The sequence below is a fragment of the Microdochium trichocladiopsis genome, assembly GCF_020744255.1.
Source record: "Microdochium trichocladiopsis strain MPI-CAGE-CH-0230 chromosome Unknown B0I36scaffold_8, whole genome shotgun sequence".
Lineage (NCBI taxonomy): Eukaryota > Fungi > Ascomycota > Sordariomycetes > Xylariales > Microdochiaceae > Microdochium > Microdochium trichocladiopsis.
This window is the reverse complement of record NW_025763551.1, coordinates 2061870-2076287: the sequence shown is the minus strand read 5'-3', so window position 1 is coordinate 2076287 and position 14418 is coordinate 2061870. Positions and strand designations below refer to the sequence as shown.

General features: G+C 56.8%; 5 protein-coding genes across 5 annotated transcripts; 4 read left to right on the top strand and 1 right to left on the bottom strand.

Moving 5' to 3' along the window:
- The first annotated feature begins 212 nt into the window (after positions 1 to 212).
- B0I36DRAFT_330373 (uncharacterized protein) lies at positions 213 to 2340 on the top strand. The gene is made up of 5 exons (XM_046154831.1): positions 213 to 754; positions 1120 to 1176; positions 1253 to 1352; positions 1408 to 1786; positions 1847 to 2340. Exons 1-5 carry the CDS (start codon positions 672 to 674, stop codon positions 1894 to 1896), a joined length of 669 nt encoding a protein of 222 aa, XP_046009533.1. The 5' UTR covers positions 213 to 671; the 3' UTR covers positions 1897 to 2340.
- A 1517-nt stretch (positions 2341 to 3857) lies between these two features.
- Positions 3858 to 5480, top strand: B0I36DRAFT_156720 (mitochondrial carrier domain-containing protein). The gene is made up of 5 exons (XM_046148606.1): positions 3858 to 4042; positions 4140 to 4493; positions 4591 to 4869; positions 4934 to 5070; positions 5139 to 5480. Exons 1-5 carry the CDS (start codon positions 4034 to 4036, stop codon positions 5374 to 5376), a joined length of 1017 nt encoding a protein of 338 aa, XP_046009532.1. The 5' UTR covers positions 3858 to 4033; the 3' UTR covers positions 5377 to 5480.
- Positions 5481 to 5946: 466 nt separating this feature from the next.
- On the top strand, positions 5947 to 7452 carry B0I36DRAFT_330369 (eukaryotic ribosomal protein L18). The gene is made up of 4 exons (XM_046154830.1): positions 5947 to 6152; positions 6496 to 6600; positions 6673 to 7037; positions 7106 to 7452. Exons 1-4 carry the CDS (start codon positions 6149 to 6151, stop codon positions 7181 to 7183), a joined length of 552 nt encoding a protein of 183 aa, XP_046009531.1. The 5' UTR covers positions 5947 to 6148; the 3' UTR covers positions 7184 to 7452.
- A 398-nt stretch (positions 7453 to 7850) lies between these two features.
- Positions 7851 to 10485, top strand: B0I36DRAFT_330366 (uncharacterized protein). The gene is made up of 3 exons (XM_046154829.1): positions 7851 to 8082; positions 8485 to 9103; positions 9238 to 10485. The coding sequence occupies exons 1-3, from the start codon at positions 8056 to 8058 to the stop codon at positions 10203 to 10205; spliced, it is 1614 nt and encodes a 537-aa protein (XP_046009530.1). The 5' UTR covers positions 7851 to 8055; the 3' UTR covers positions 10206 to 10485.
- Positions 10486 to 10638: 153 nt separating this feature from the next.
- On the bottom strand, positions 10639 to 13289 carry B0I36DRAFT_433785 (uncharacterized protein). Its single transcript, XM_046162677.1, has 2 exons — positions 13095 to 13289; positions 10639 to 13007 (listed from the first exon to the last, which is right to left on the bottom strand). The coding sequence occupies exons 1-2, from the start codon at positions 13183 to 13185 to the stop codon at positions 10765 to 10767; spliced, it is 2334 nt and encodes a 777-aa protein (XP_046009529.1). The 5' UTR covers positions 13186 to 13289; the 3' UTR covers positions 10639 to 10764.
- Positions 13290 to 14418: the final 1129 nt, after the last annotated feature.

Genomic DNA, 14418 nt, shown 5'->3' with positions numbered 1-14418 from the left:
TACTCATCAAGTATGCAGATGCATAACAGTTGTCTCACGACATGGGATATCCGAATGGATTATGGCCCTATACCGTTGTATCTGCTTTGCGTTGGTCTAAAATTCACTCGCGGTGTCGCATACTCACATAATCCGTGGTCCACGGTCATGACCTGCTTCCTCGAAGCAAACGGCCCTGGAAGGCATGCACTCCACATTGCGTGAGCTGGATTGGCCACTAACCAATTGTTCACAAAGGAGGAACGATTACCAGCGCTTGCTAGAGCAGACCAGAAGCACAAAAGGAATGCCCGTTGAGCAATCTTGTTAGTCACAGCAATTCTTCCACTATTCGCGAAGCAACAACAGACAACCAAGCCCGGGCCTCTCGGTCGCGTTACCCGGCAGCATGTATATAAAGTGGGGCGGCCTTCGCGGCCGATGACATCGAAGTGACCGGAAACTACCCGCGCGCGCGCCTTCCCATTTTTTCATGCGACGGCCTGGGCAGCCTACGTAGCTGCACCCAAGGCGAACCCACTTTGCCGCCAACCTTCGACCGGAGCTCAATCTTCTTCATCCGACACCACCTCGTCGCGACCTCATCCACTCTTGCGCCATCTTTCCCATTTTGACCAGGTTCTGATCCCATATTCCCCTTGTTTCACATCTATCTCGACAGCGTATCCAACATGTCTCGAGGCGGCACCACGCTCTACGTGACCGGCTTCAGCCACGGCACGCGTGCTCGCGACCTCGCATACGAATTCGAACGGTATGTCAGCCATCGTCGTCGTCGGTGATCTCGATCGACCGCTCCCCTCCTCGCGAACGGCATCTCGGCTGCACCCATCCCTTACCGCCTCGCGCCCTCCCACCGCCGCCAATATCCTTCGAGCCTGCGATCCGTCCGCCGTCCGCGCCCTCGTCACCTCCTTCCAGACCCCTCGTCCACCTGCCATTCCCGCCCCTCCGAGCACTCGAGCGGTCTTGCGCGACCATCGCGGCCGCCCTTTCGCGAGCTGTCCGCCCGTCGTGGCGGCGGCAGAATACCATCCTGGCCGCGTTTCGTGCGCGCGCTAGGTCACTTCATTTTCAAGCTGCGTATCCCTTTTGAATGTACTAACTCCATCCCCATAGCTATGGCCGCCTTGTCCGTTGTGACATTCCGGCACCTCGCTCTGCGAGCAGCAGACTGTGAGTATTTTATACCCCGGGCCCAGTGCCTGCGTCTTGTGAAAATCCTCTCAGCCCCAGCTGACCGAGACAGCAGCTTCGCGTTCGTCGAATACGAGGATCGCCGTGATGCTGACGATGCCTATTACGAGATGCATAACAAGCGTCTCGGCCGTGATGACATCCTAAAGATTGAGGTCAGTCTTGGCTCCAACACCTTAACGAAAACCCACGTCTAACTAGGCTTTGTAGTGGGCACGTACTCCCCCGTCCGCTTCGTGGCGGTTCGATTCTGGCAGGGACCGCGACCGCCGCAGATCCCCCGCGTCCGGCAGCGGACGTCGTCGCTCGCCATCGCCCCGTCGGAGCACGCGCGACTATTCCCCTCGCAAGGATGACCGTAGCGACCGCTACGATGATCGGGACCGTGACCGTCGGGAGCGCCGCGGCACACGCGACCGGTCTCGCAGCCCTGATCGTTACAAGGGCTCTGTGTCTCCCGATGGGAAGCGTGACAAGCGCGAGCTCACTCCTCGTGCCCACAGCGACCGTGATTCCAAGGAGGAGCGGGACGACCGTGACCGCGACCGCGACCGTCACGAAAACGGTACCGATGCCGACGACCGCAAGCGTAAGTCCATACGTACCATCAGTTCTGGCGGTGTGAGATGATACTGACCGTTTCTTCCAGCCGCTGACAGCCCGCCTCCTCAAAACGAAGACCTTGACGTTACGGAGTGAACGCAATGAAACCAGCCGGTGCTTCGTTTGGAGGTTAGCCAAAAAAGTATTCCCATTTCACGGCCCAGCTTGGGTACATATGATTATGCCTGTCATTGGTTCCGCGTTCACTATTTTAGTTCCTCTACTTGTACGACTTCCCTAGTTCCACATTTCGACAACAGATTGCGCAGGCCACCGGTGGCACGGGTGAGGTAGAAGCTGTTTCTGGTTGCGAAACTGGCTGCTTTTATGGCGCACTTTTATGGTGCTTGTACAAAACTGTTTTTGCACAAGACTCGTAGCTCAATATAGAAGAATTATTTCGACGATGCTGTCCGGTTCTGTGCTCTTCTTGATGAGAAATTTGGCAATGGGGACGCGGTTGAAATGCCTCGTGTTGTTTCACGGTGTCTGGGCAAGAGAGGAGGCATTGGGGCTCACTCTGACCTGCTCCAATATCGCAATCTGATGCGGACGTAGATGCAGAGAGGGGGGTGCTTCCCTGCTTGATGCGCTTCGACCTTGTACTCTTCCCCAGCTTGGCCCGCGTCACAAGTGCGGAGTCGCTTGACCACGTGCAGTATGGTGCGGAGACGTGGCAGCAGACATGGGCATCTTTTGAGGGGGATCCCGAGATTCTGGAAATGCAGGGCGGCTTGTCGTTGACCACGAAGCCCATCAGGTAGGATGGATTCTTCCGACGTGCCACATCCTGACCATGCTGACTCTCGGAGCTTGTCCAAGCGCTTGCTGTGGATGACACAGCCCTGCATAATTACTCACTACTTGAAGATGATGGCCCCATGCTTCGGGTCAAGGCGCCCTACTCTTTACCATCAATTCTTTACCAATTTTCTCTGACGGACGCCTGCATGACCAATATCCGAGGTGAAGCTCGCGGATGTGCGCACGAGATCTACAGGGACCGCACCTGTGGGACTAACTCTAAGCGGTTGGGATAGGGAAGGCTGCGGCGCCGTGGCTTGGGATGGAGGCAGCATCTCCGAAAGGACGGGGCTCGCCTGGCAGCAGCCGCGGACCGGGAGAAGTCGGTTCGCCTGAGCTCGAGAGGTCCATCTCCGATGCGCGCCACTTCACACCACCGCGGGGCCCCTCTGGAGACTGATACGGTACACTTGAGCATGAATTCTGCTCAAAATACAGCCTGGAGCATGGCGAGTCCTACAAGGAGAGATCATCAAGGGACCGAATAGCGTAGTGCTCTCAGATGACCAAGTAACAAAGGTAAGCCCTACATTTCTCTAGGCTGGTAGTAGAATGTGACCCCGTCCCGTGGCTTGCATCACTGGACAGTGCGTGTCGATCCAGAAGACGTCAATGCGGAGCGAAGCGGCCAGTGACGGCACGTCCTTGGGCGTGGGTGATTGCCGCCCCAGCTTTCGCCCTCCCCTAGCGCAGCGCAACGCAACGCAGCCCTACAGGTTATCGATTTCGTCTGATCCTCGAGCTCTCTTCCTCGTGGCACCTTGTCGTCTCGTCGTAGCCACATCGTCGCCCTCCGCCGCAGCTGCTTGCCTTCTTCTTCTTCTTTGCTTGGCTGTCGCCATTGCTCAGATTCCGCTCTTTTTCACACCTCCCCTCGTCTGCTTCGTTGCGTGTTTCCTTGCTGACCTCGACGCCAACATCCGTCATCAGCGCCCACCCCTGCTCCTGACCCTCCGCGCAGGCTCATCTTCAACATTCTTCCGACCATCGAGAACCAGGCGCTCCAGCACAGCCACCGACTCTTTGCGATTCCACCATCATCAGCACAGGTCAGGCTTTAGACAGCATCGGCATTGATCCTGAATATTACGTCCTTGAGCTCCAGTCTCGACTCGCTTTCGCTACGACTGTCGAACAAAATTGTCACCATATCCCTCCGTGGGTCGCAAAAACGAACCCCGAAGCATCTGGCGGAATTCTCGAGCGCCCTACCGGACGTAGACCAGGCAACCAACCGACAAGTCACCGAGAGATAGGTCGTTCTCGCCTCGACTTGCCATCCTTCGCCTCGAACGATCCATTATACTTGCGTCATTTGCGGACTCTACTTCCTTTCACCGTGCAGCAGGAGGGCCAGGGCCGATATTGCCAGAGTGTTGTTCGGATTTGAGAGCCGGCGCGCAGTCCCAAGACGCAGGATATTCTTACAATGGCCACAGTCAGTCTTCCCGTTCTTCCAACCTCAAACATGTACTGGGTCTCCAAACACATGTGTTGGCTCGACCAGAGCGCTGACCAGTCTGATTCATGAGTAGCAACCCCCCGAAAGCTCCGCCGAGCAGAAATATGTGCCGCAGGACGCGCCCCCGACACCCAGCTTCCCCCAGCTTCGCGACTTTGTATCACAACCAGTTGTCGCATCGTTCTGCGCTGGCGGTGTTGCGGGTGCCGTCTCGCGGACTGTAGTCTCACCACTCGAGAGAGTCAAGATTTTGTTTCAGGTCCAAAGTCCTGGGCACAGTGAATACAAGATGTCGGTTGGCAAGGCGCTCGCCAAGATGTGGAGGGAAGAGGGCTGGAGGGGGTTCATGGCAGGCAACGGCACGAACTGCATCCGCATCGTTCCGTACTCCGCTGTTCAGTTTGGCAGCTACAACTTATACAAAAGGGTAAGTGAGCAATCCGTGAACCCAGAAGCGGGCGCATGATCGACCCTATTCTGTGCATGGGCCCGGCCTTTAGCTGACATTGAGGAACTTTCTGCAGCATTTCTTCGAATCGTACCCGGACGCTCCTCTGAACTCCCTTCAACGGCTTATCTGTGGCGGTATCGCTGGTATCACATCAGTCGTGTTCACATATCCGCTTGATATTGTTCGGACGCGGTTATCAATTCAATCAGCGTCGTTCGCTGCGTTAGGCAAAAAGGAGGGTACTAAGCTTCCGGGCATGTTCCCGACTCTTGTCGCCATGTACAAGACGGAAGGGGGCCTTGCGGCGTTGTATCGGGGGATAATACCAACAGTGGCGGGCGTGGCGCCTTACGTGAGTTTTCCTGGGATGCCAAACATCAAAGCACCACTGTGTGTTGCTAACACAATCCCGACAGGTTGGGCTGAACTTTATGGTCTACGAGGTTGCCCGCAAGAGACTTACTCCCGACGGTGACAAGAACCCAAGCGCTGTGCGCAAACTCCTCGCCGGTGCGATTGCTGGTGGCGTTGCGCAGACGTGCACATACCCCTTGTGAGTATCAGTTGTTCCGCACCAGCGAAAGTGAAGGCCTTCGATCAGCAGCTAACGCGCACATGCAGCGACGTTCTTCGACGACGATTTCAAATCAACACCATGTCAGGGATGGGCTACCAGTATAAATCGATAGGCGATGCCATCAAGACGATAGTGGCGCAGGAGGGCCTCAAGGGTCTTTACAAGGGTCTGTTGCCCAACCTATTGAAAGTGGCTCCCAGCATGGCTGCCAATTGGCTCAGCTTCGAGATGACACGGGACTTCCTCGTCGCACTGAGAGCTCCGGAACCGATAGTCCTATGAAAGAAATGAACAGAAACGGGAACGGGAACCTTCACTGGTTGGAAAATTACGGATGCAGGACGTAGACGATAAACCTGGTCAGGTGCGAGAAGCCGTACAAGCTCACCTTGCTTTTATTCTACACATATATTTAGCATCGATTCGGCGCTGCGTACTTTTGGATTGCTTCACGTAAAACCCTATACAATACAGCTTGCCTGCTTCTCTGTCATGTCGCTATGTGCAGTGAGGCCTGCGACTTGTTGAACTCAGATCCCCGTTCTTGGGCGCCTTGCTCGTTATGACAGGATGAAGTCAAAGACAATAGCATCGTGATTTCAGTGCAATTCTCCGACGATATTGCGCGTGCACTACTCGCCCAGTCCTTGTCCGGGATTTTGAGAGACGGCCGAGTGTGATCATCTCGCCGAGTCCCTTGCACCTTAAGCCTCCCGTCGTTCTGGACCCGAAGCCTGGGGTTGTGTTAATCAGCAAGCTCCATAAAGCTCTCCTGATATCGATAACCCAGATGACTGTGACGGACCAATCAGCGGGTCCTTGCCCTCTCGCTTGCCTGGACCGCTGGAACTTGACAGCCCCACCGCGCGCGCACTGACCACCACAAATCTGCAATTCATTCGGTGCGGGTTGCGAATTGCAACTTTTGGCAGCGCCCTGGTAGATTGGCCCACCTCGTGATCTTTTTCTGCCCTCTTCTCTCACTACTAACCATTCCACGACAGCAGCCAGCACCCCATCGACTCTCACGACAGCCGACAGAGTCTCCGTCAAGATGGGTACGTTTCCAATTTGGAGTCTTCGTATGCAAGTAGGGACTTGAGGGAGATCTGGACGCATGACAGGCCGAGTCGGAAGCAGTCTCGGGTGGTTTTCTATCTTCCTCTTTTGACTCTTCCTATCCTTCTTTCCTGAATCAGGGAAGGATGGGGAAGCAATCGAGATGGGACATGAACAACCCTGAGCGACTCGAGCCTGGCATGCGGACGGTCTCTCGCACAGTCTTCTGCGCAAAGGGCAGATACACGCGCTCTTGGACCTCGAAAGAGGGCAGAGCGCCGTGGACACCCGTAGAGCATGCTTGAACAAAAAAGCTGACGACGGCTTTTCCGCTCTTCATAGGTATCGATCTCGACCGCCACCACGTGCGCAGCACCCACCGCAAGGCGCCCAAGAGCGACAATGTCTACTTGAAGCTCCTGGTCAAGCTTTACCGCTTCCTGGCCCGTAAGTTTTGCATACTTTCAGCCCAACTGACCGATAATGAGCATCATCAAAGTGCTGACCTCACCGTGCCAGGCCGTACCGACTCGAACTTCAACAAGGTCGTCCTCCGCCGCCTGTTCATGTCGCGCATCAACCGCCCCCCTGTCTCGATCTCCCGCATCACCGGCCAGATCAAGGGCCAGGAGGACAAGACCGTCGTTGTTGTCGGCACCATCACCGATGACAACCGTCTCCTCGAGGTCCCCAAGGTGACTGTCGCCGCCCTGCGCTTCACCGCCACCGCCCGTGCCCGCATCCAGGCTGCCGGCGGCGAGGCCATCACCCTCGACCAGCTCGCCCTCCGCGCCCCCACCGGCAGCAACACCCTGCTGCTCCGTGGCCCCAAGAACGCCCGTGAGGCCGTCAAGCACTTCGGCTTCGGCCCCCACAAGCACAAGGTACGGACCGGCCACACGACCTACTATATCACTCCGCAGAACCTCCGATGCACTAACAAGTTCTACAGAAGCCTTACGTCCAGTCCAAGGGCCGCAAGTTCGAGCGTGCCCGTGGCCGCAGACGGTCGCGTGGTTTCAAGGTCTAAGCGTTGGGCAGCGGATGAAAAAAGGCGGCTTCTTTCGGGGTTGGTCAAGCGTTTTACTACGGACCGGTCCGGCAAGACGGACGGCGGCGGCGATGATGTTCACGATCGCGATGGGAGCAGTCGTGGTCATCGTGCCTCTCTGGTAGCGAGAGGGGCGTCGTCTAGACACGGGAGTCATTTGTGCATGGTTTGGCGTGTAACGGGTCTTCAAAATTACTCCATATATGGAAACGAGGAATGCAATACCACTTCTTTTGACGCCCTGTCGAGTTTTTGCTGCACTATGAATGAGTGGGAGGACATTGCTTCTGGAGCGAGTTATCAACGACAAGGCTGAGGTAGGTAATGCTGGCATGGAGGGGAACCTCCGGCGGCCCTGTCTGCTGAGTGTGGAGTAGGGCCCCCAGAGATCGTCAAACAACAAACCAAAAGACTTGGTGGGGTTGTACGAGCCAACACAAGCAATTTGGTAACATGGCAGAGTAATAAGACGACGAAAGATGAAGATTTATCTCATAGTGCTGCTTTGACACCCAGGTGTGTGTTGGTGTCGAACTCGATGGTGAAACCAAAATCCCCATGGTCACCTGACATCGCGTTCAGCTCGCACCTGGGCTAAGACGTCATCCCACCTCACCTCCGCTGAGACTCGGCACTGCTGCCGCACCGTCAATTGCATGTAGTTCCGTGCAGCGTGCTCGGGAATCTCCAATCACTTATAAACCGGGCGTCTCATTTCGCCGAGCTTGATGCTTCCACTCTCACGAATCGGCGAGAACGCACAACGCACGGTTTGTTACTTGATGCACTGACGTGCCTTGGTGACGACACCCCGCGGATGTGAATCAAGGGACACGACACGTCGGACAGCGATGTGCGGACGGTATGCCCTGGCTTTGGTAAGTCTTCTTTTTATTTGATTTATCTGAGCATGATTCTTTCCCTCGGCAAGAGTAAGAGGGCTGGCGAGCTTCCTGTGAAGCGCATGCCAGGTTTCACACAGAATGTGTGCTTTTTCGCGGATGGTGGATGAACCATGACCCGGATGCTGTACAGCACACAGACTCTTTGGGTGTATATCGACCGCGCATGGCCAGAGACTTCTGCTGTTATGCACCACGGCGAACCTTGGCCTCGATGAGCCAACCGGCTGTCATTTCCCGCACGCTATGATTGGTGGCCATTTTGTCTTTCAAATGGCAGATTTACCAGCGAAACAATCTTACTTTGGTTTTTCTGAACTTCATTGGCGCCAGAACTTGACGGTTGCTGACCATGGCCCCCTTCGAATCTAAACACAGAGACCGGGCCAGATCCGACAGCGCCTTGAGGACGACAACATGCCCGTGTATCAGGGCATTGACGACGACAACGACAGTACTGATGCGCCCGGGGCGCCGCGGCAGAGCTACAACTTCGCTCCCGGGTACCACGGGGTCGTATATCGCGCCGAGGTGCCCGACTGGGGCGCTGGACCGCAGCGCCGTGGTGGACGAGGAGGTCGTGATGGTGGTGGTGAAGACGGCCACGACGATGATGGTGAGCCCCGTGACAGCGAGCACCAGCAGCACGACCCCTCGGCTGTCAACGAAGACAACAGCAGCCACGACGGCGGCGGCGACAAGGAGGTCAGGTACAAGATGCAGTCGATGAAATGGGGCCTCGTGCCGTTCTGGACGAAGCGCAACCCGGACTACGGGTCGATGCTCAAGACGATCAACTGCCGCGACGACTCGCTCGCGCAGGCCGGCGGCATGTGGGCGACCATGAAGGCGCGGAAGCGGTGCATCGTCATCGCCCAGGGTTTCTACGAGTGGCTCAAGAAGGAAGGCGTCAAGGACAAGATCCCGCACTACATTCGGCGCAAGGACGGCAAGCTGATGTGCATGGCAGGGTTGTGGGATATGGTCCAGTATGAAGGTGTGTTGCTCCCCTTCCCCCCCATCACGTGTATCAAAACTCCAAGAGATTTTCCCAAGAACAGAAAAAATCCTCGCACTACACGATCTGCCTCCTCGGTTGTTGGATTAACATTGCCCGGATTCGAGAAAAAGACGACGACTACAAGCACTACACCTACACCATCATCACGACCGACTCCAACAAGCAGCTGGGCTTCCTGCACGACCGGATGCCCGTGATCCTCGAGAACGGGTCCGACGAGGTGCGCACGTGGCTCGACCCGGCGCGGCACGAGTGGTCGGCGGAGCTGCAGTCGCTGCTGCGCCCCTGGAAGGGCGAGCTCGAAATCTACCCCGTGAGCAAGGACGTGGGCAAGGTGGGCAACAACTCGCCGACCTTCATAATCCCGATTGACAGCAAGGAGAACAAGAACAACATTGCCAACTTCTTCACGAGCAAAGCTGCTGCTGCTGCTGCTGGGGGTGGGGGCCAGAAGCAGAAGCAGAAGCAGGCGATGGAGAATAATAAGGAATCGGACACTGCTAGAGGCAAGGAGAAGATGGCCAAAGCCGAGGAGGGCAGGCAGGGCGGTGTGGCTCCTGGAAAGTCTAAGCCGGGCGAGGAGAGACAGCCAGAGATAGAAATGACGCAGGACAAGGGCTTCATTGCCAAGGATGAGGATGAGGACGAGGACAACGACTCCCAGGCAGCAGCAGCAGCAACGCCCATCAAACAGGAGGCATCGTCACAGTCCAACATCCCCCCCACAACAACAACAACGGCAACATCACTGAAACGACCAGCACCAAACGACGAACACGATGAGCCGCCGCCGCCGGCACTGAAGAAGGAGAAACTCGAGCTCGAAGAAACATCTCCCTCCCGCATGATGACGATGATGACGACGAGAAGCAGCGGCGGCAGTAAGAAGCCCATGCCCTCGCCCTCGCCGCGCAAACACACCACCACCACCACCGCCTCGGCCCCAGGAAAGAGCGCCGCAGGGAGACCCAAGATCAGCGCGACGAGCAACGGGACCAAGGCCCCGCCCGTGAAGGGAAAGAATGGGAAGAACCAGGGGGCGCAGAAGATAACAAAGTTCTTTGGGAATAGTGCTTAGTGTCGAGACCCCCCATGTCTTTGGCGTCTTGCGTGTTGGAAAGGATGGCATTTGTAGAAATAGGTGCCCCGAATAGCACGTGCAGAATTTTTTTAATTTTTTCAAGTAAAAAAAGAAAAAAAAAGAAGAAGGGACAAGGGACAACGAAAGTGGACGGAGAGTCAAGATGACCAAGAGACATTAAATCTGGCTAATGAGATATCTCATGCACTGTGAAGGGTATCTGCCGCCCGGTCTGGTCTGGTCTGGTCAGGTCAGGCGTGCACTTTGACCTCAGGACACATTCAAGAAACAGATCCCAGTGGATGCCTTGTTCTCGACGGTGAAGTTGTGATCGAAACATTTGCTTGTTCAGTGTCATGAGCCATCACGTCTTGTTTGAGTTCACGGCACCGCCACTTCTAGCGAGGCAGACATAGCACATTTACAAGTTACAAAACAAAAATCTCTTAAAGATGCCGGAGCGGGGAGACAGCTTGTATCTGCTCATGTATCTTACTATTACAGGCTGTGAACAAGTTTCGTACTCCAAAGTATAGACATTTCCCATTCAGTCAGACTATCCCGCCAGAGTAGCGTATCCCGGTATCGGTCCCTGGTGCCCGGGGGGCTGCTGCAGGCCGCCCATAAAGTTCTCGAAGAACGCTGCGTCGACACCCTGGAACGTCCACTGCTCCATCTCGGCCGAGAAGTCTGGCAGCGCATCGTAGCCTCCGTCCGCAATGAACTGCAGCATGGGGTCGTCGCTCGGTGCTTCCGACGGGGTGAGGAAGTTCCACGTGGAGGAGGAGGCGGCGCTCGCTTCGTCGACGACCGAGCCAGCGCACGAGCTCGCCTGGGGGATCTGCTGATGCACCAGTTCTGTTTGTGGCGGTGTGCATAACTGAAGAGGTGCTGCTGGTGCTGGTGTCACTGGGACCAGCCGATTCTTATTGCCACGGCTACTAGGTTGCTGGTTCCCCGATGGCCGGAGCACCGGTTTGATGTTGATCGTGCCGAGATATGGGATGTCGAGGGTGACCGGCTCCATGTCTGACTCTGCCGTGCCGGCCTGGTCTATCTCAGCCAGCGGCACAAGGCGGCCAATCACCTTGTAGGCCTCGAGCGCCAGCTTGTCGCCTCGGTGTTCTGCCATTCGGAAGAAGACGGCTCTAATGTCGCGGATCAGCTGTCTGTCCGCATCGCGGGTCTTCGAAATGCTCCAGTCATTCGATCTCATTCTGGGGTCGAGGTAACCCAGCAAGAGGGTCAGAGACGCTGTCAGTGCCGTGTAGTCGGTATGTCTGCAGATTGCGGCGCCCTCATACTCTACACGGAACAGCTTGAACAGTGAGAGCAGTTCCCGGCAGGATCTCAAGCAGACTGCCTTGCTGTGCTCGTGTTGCCCCTCCTTGACGTTCTTGATCATGTACGGCAGGTGGAGGAGGATCAGCAAGTGGTGATGATTCACCTGCATCATGCCTTGGCGAACGACGTTCATCTGTTCGAACGGATCGGTCGACGGGGGAGCCCGGTCGTGTTGGCGCCACCAATCGACGCCCATCCCCCGTGCTGCCTCGTCAAGGTCGGCCTCGATTGCTCGGATCTCTTCTGCCGTCATGATGGTCCTGTTGTGGTTGCGCTTGGTGATCTTGCCTGACACCACACACTGCACCCTCTCAAGATGTGCTGTTGGAGATGAGCTGTCGCCAGACATCGATCCTGAGAACCACGAATCGTCGTTTGCAGAAGGCATCCCTAGCAATAACGAGTTGTATCTGTCGGAGAAGTTGAGCTGGAACCATGTGTCTTGAGCCGTGGGTATATCGGACGGATCCATATTGCTGTCGATGCAGTAGATTGGTGTGTCCCTGGGCCGATCGAGGCCCATTAGCTGCGCTATGGTAATGGCTCTACGGAAGCCGAGCCAGCCTTTCCGCAGATTGCCGAAGTTTGTGTGATAGAGAGCAATGAGGCAGATTGTCTCTAGACCCTCGAGTGAGCCCACGAGGTCGTCGTTGGAAGTGACGAGCTGCGTCACAGCACCCACCATCTCGGCTGCATGTGCTGCCAGAGCATGGTCTTTGGGCAGAGCATCATGGCGGTTCACCATTGCCTGCTGGTATAATTGGGCCAACTGCGCAAGTTGCCTTGCCAGTAAGACCGGGTGGCTGCTCGGGCCGAGAATATTGGAGGGCTTGAACAACGACTCGAGGCTTTGATCCTCTCGGCCGTCGTAGGGAACGAAGAAGCGATATATGGCCGGTGACCCGCCGTGAGCCTTCATGACTGACTCTAATTCAGCAGCTGGCGGGTACACGCTGGCAAGCCGCTTGGAGATGTCACGATACTTGGAGGGCCCGGATCCGTCCCCCGCCGAATGTATCTGGGGTACCGAGGCCACTGCATCGTCTGCGCTCTGGGTCAGGCCGTGCAGGAGCGAGGTGCAGGTCAGCTCTTGTGCCTCTACCGAGGGTTCCCTTGGGCCAGCCGTCGAGGGCGACGAGGCGGCCGAGGTGGCCGTGCTGCGACCGCTACCAGCACCACCATCATCGCGACCACCACCACCACCGCCACTAACAACAACACCACGCTTCCGGCCGCCTCCGCCGCCTACGCTTCCTCCAGCCAAGACCTGGTCGGCAAGCCGCTCAAGCAGGTCCTCGACGCGGCTGAGCCGCTGCGCGAGGGGCGAGTCGGCCGACTCCGGAGAGCCGGCCTCGTCAAACTGCTGGCTCACACAGCTGGTGTTGCGGGCGCGGCAGCCATCGCAGAGGGAACCATCGCCACCGTTGTAGGTACAGCGGATCTTGCGCCTGCGGCCTGCAGCGAGGAGACAAGATGATCAGGTCAGTTACGGGCTGAAGACGACGAGGAGCACACCACGAGAGGGAGGAGGGAGGCACTGACATTCCCAGCAGCTGCGGGTCCCCTTCCGGACCTTCCTCCGCTTCGCCGCCCGCGCGTCGGCGTCGTCGTCGTAGTTGCCAGTCCGCCCCATGACGGGATATTCCAGGATGACACCAGCGTGGTTCGTGTGACAGCAAAACACGTTTTTCCGCTAGGCGCGCACAATTGATGATGGTGTTTTTTTTTCTTTGAGGGGTGATGTTTGAAGCTATCCAAGAATGATGCCGCACTGGGCTTATTACCAATATGGCAGACCGCGGCGATAAAGGCTCGGTCCGTTCGGCCGAATTACGGACGAATTCGCCGTGTGCTGGCCGCACGCCTTAGGCAGCAGTCACGAATGGCCCTCCGCTAGCCTACCGCCGTCCGTCATCACGCAGTGAGATCAGCTCCCCCAAGTTATGTTGACGACCTCCACAGAACAGACCTGGGGTCGAGAGATAATTGCAACTCTCCCAGAAAAAAACATGACAGCACCGTGTTCAAGGCAGCCCCCCGCAGCTTCGAGCAGTTTCCACGCACGCAGAAGAGACGCATGCATGCGGGCATGGCCATGAGTGAGCACACCAACCAGAGACTGCTGCGACTGCTCACCCGGCTTACGCCCTTTCACCCCGGGATTCCCAACAGCGCCTGAACGATGCCTGCAGGCTCATCATCGTCAAGTGGACTCGGACCAAAACAGGTGCATTCTGGGCTGTCCAACAGACTCGGCACAACGTTGGATGTCCTGTACGAAGCCTACGCAGGACCGCGTCCTCCTTGCAGCACGCCAGACTTTCCTCACCTGTGCGTGCGTGCGTGCGTCTCGGGCCACGTCTTACAAAAGGATGACTTGGCTGCGTACCAACCAACGGCGTCGTCGTGCCTGATCCCAGTCTCGTGTACAGAGTAGGACCAGGCATCAATTCACCCCTTTGAGACGCACACAACAACGTGGGCAGCGCAGGTGTGTACGCTGGAGGGGGCGCACGCGACTTTGATAGGCACACCAGAGCCAGGCCGACCGCACGCATGATGTCGTGCTACCATTCGGAGAAAAACCGACGAGGCAACGAGTCGTCGCCTCCGATGCTGTGCTTGCTGCCACGGAGAATTACTTCCCGTGGCCAAAGGTTGTATGTGGCACGACGGCTTGCGCGGCTTGCCCTTCGAGAAACGCCAGTGGACTATTATTACCTAGTCCCTTTCCAGCGGCATTGTACGACCGCGTGTCCGGCGAGCCGTCGCGTAGGTGTCTTTGCATGTTTTCTTTCCGTCTCGCAGCACAGAAGCTGCATCGTCTCGTGCAAAGGCTCGCAGTCAGCAAAAGCGCCGTCCGCGG

Bases quoted from the DNA above. Each gene is read 5' to 3' on its own strand.
- B0I36DRAFT_330373 (XM_046154831.1), top strand. From the start codon at position 672: ATGTCTCGAGGCGGCACCACGCTCTACGTGACCGGCTTCAGCCACGGC. The intron at 1,353-1,407 runs GTCAGTCTTGGC...TAGGCTTTGTAG, and splicing joins ATGACATCCTAAAGATTGAG to TGGGCACGTACTCCCCCGTC. The intron at 1,787-1,846 runs GTAAGTCCATAC...CGTTTCTTCCAG, and splicing joins CGATGCCGACGACCGCAAGC to CCGCTGACAGCCCGCCTCCT.
- B0I36DRAFT_433785 (XM_046162677.1), bottom strand. From the start codon at position 13,185: ATGGGGCGGACTGGCAACTACGACGACGACGCCGACGCGCGGGCGGCG. The intron at 13,008-13,094 runs GTCAGTGCCTCC...TCCTCGCTGCAG, and splicing joins GACCCGCAGCTGCTGGGAAT to GCCGCAGGCGCAAGATCCGC.
- B0I36DRAFT_156720 (XM_046148606.1), top strand. The intron at 4,494-4,590 runs GTAAGTGAGCAA...AACTTTCTGCAG, and splicing joins GCTACAACTTATACAAAAGG to CATTTCTTCGAATCGTACCC. The intron at 5,071-5,138 runs GTGAGTATCAGT...GCGCACATGCAG, and splicing joins CAGACGTGCACATACCCCTT to CGACGTTCTTCGACGACGAT.
- B0I36DRAFT_330366 (XM_046154829.1), top strand. From the start codon at position 8,056: ATGTGCGGACGGTATGCCCTGGCTTTG. The intron at 8,083-8,484 runs GTAAGTCTTCTT...ATCTAAACACAG, and splicing joins GACGGTATGCCCTGGCTTTG to AGACCGGGCCAGATCCGACA. The intron at 9,104-9,237 runs GTGTGTTGCTCC...TTCGAGAAAAAG, and splicing joins GGATATGGTCCAGTATGAAG to ACGACGACTACAAGCACTAC.
- B0I36DRAFT_330369 (XM_046154830.1), top strand. The intron at 6,601-6,672 runs GTAAGTTTTGCA...TCACCGTGCCAG, and splicing joins GCTTTACCGCTTCCTGGCCC to GCCGTACCGACTCGAACTTC. The intron at 7,038-7,105 runs GTACGGACCGGC...CAAGTTCTACAG, and splicing joins TCGGCCCCCACAAGCACAAG to AAGCCTTACGTCCAGTCCAA.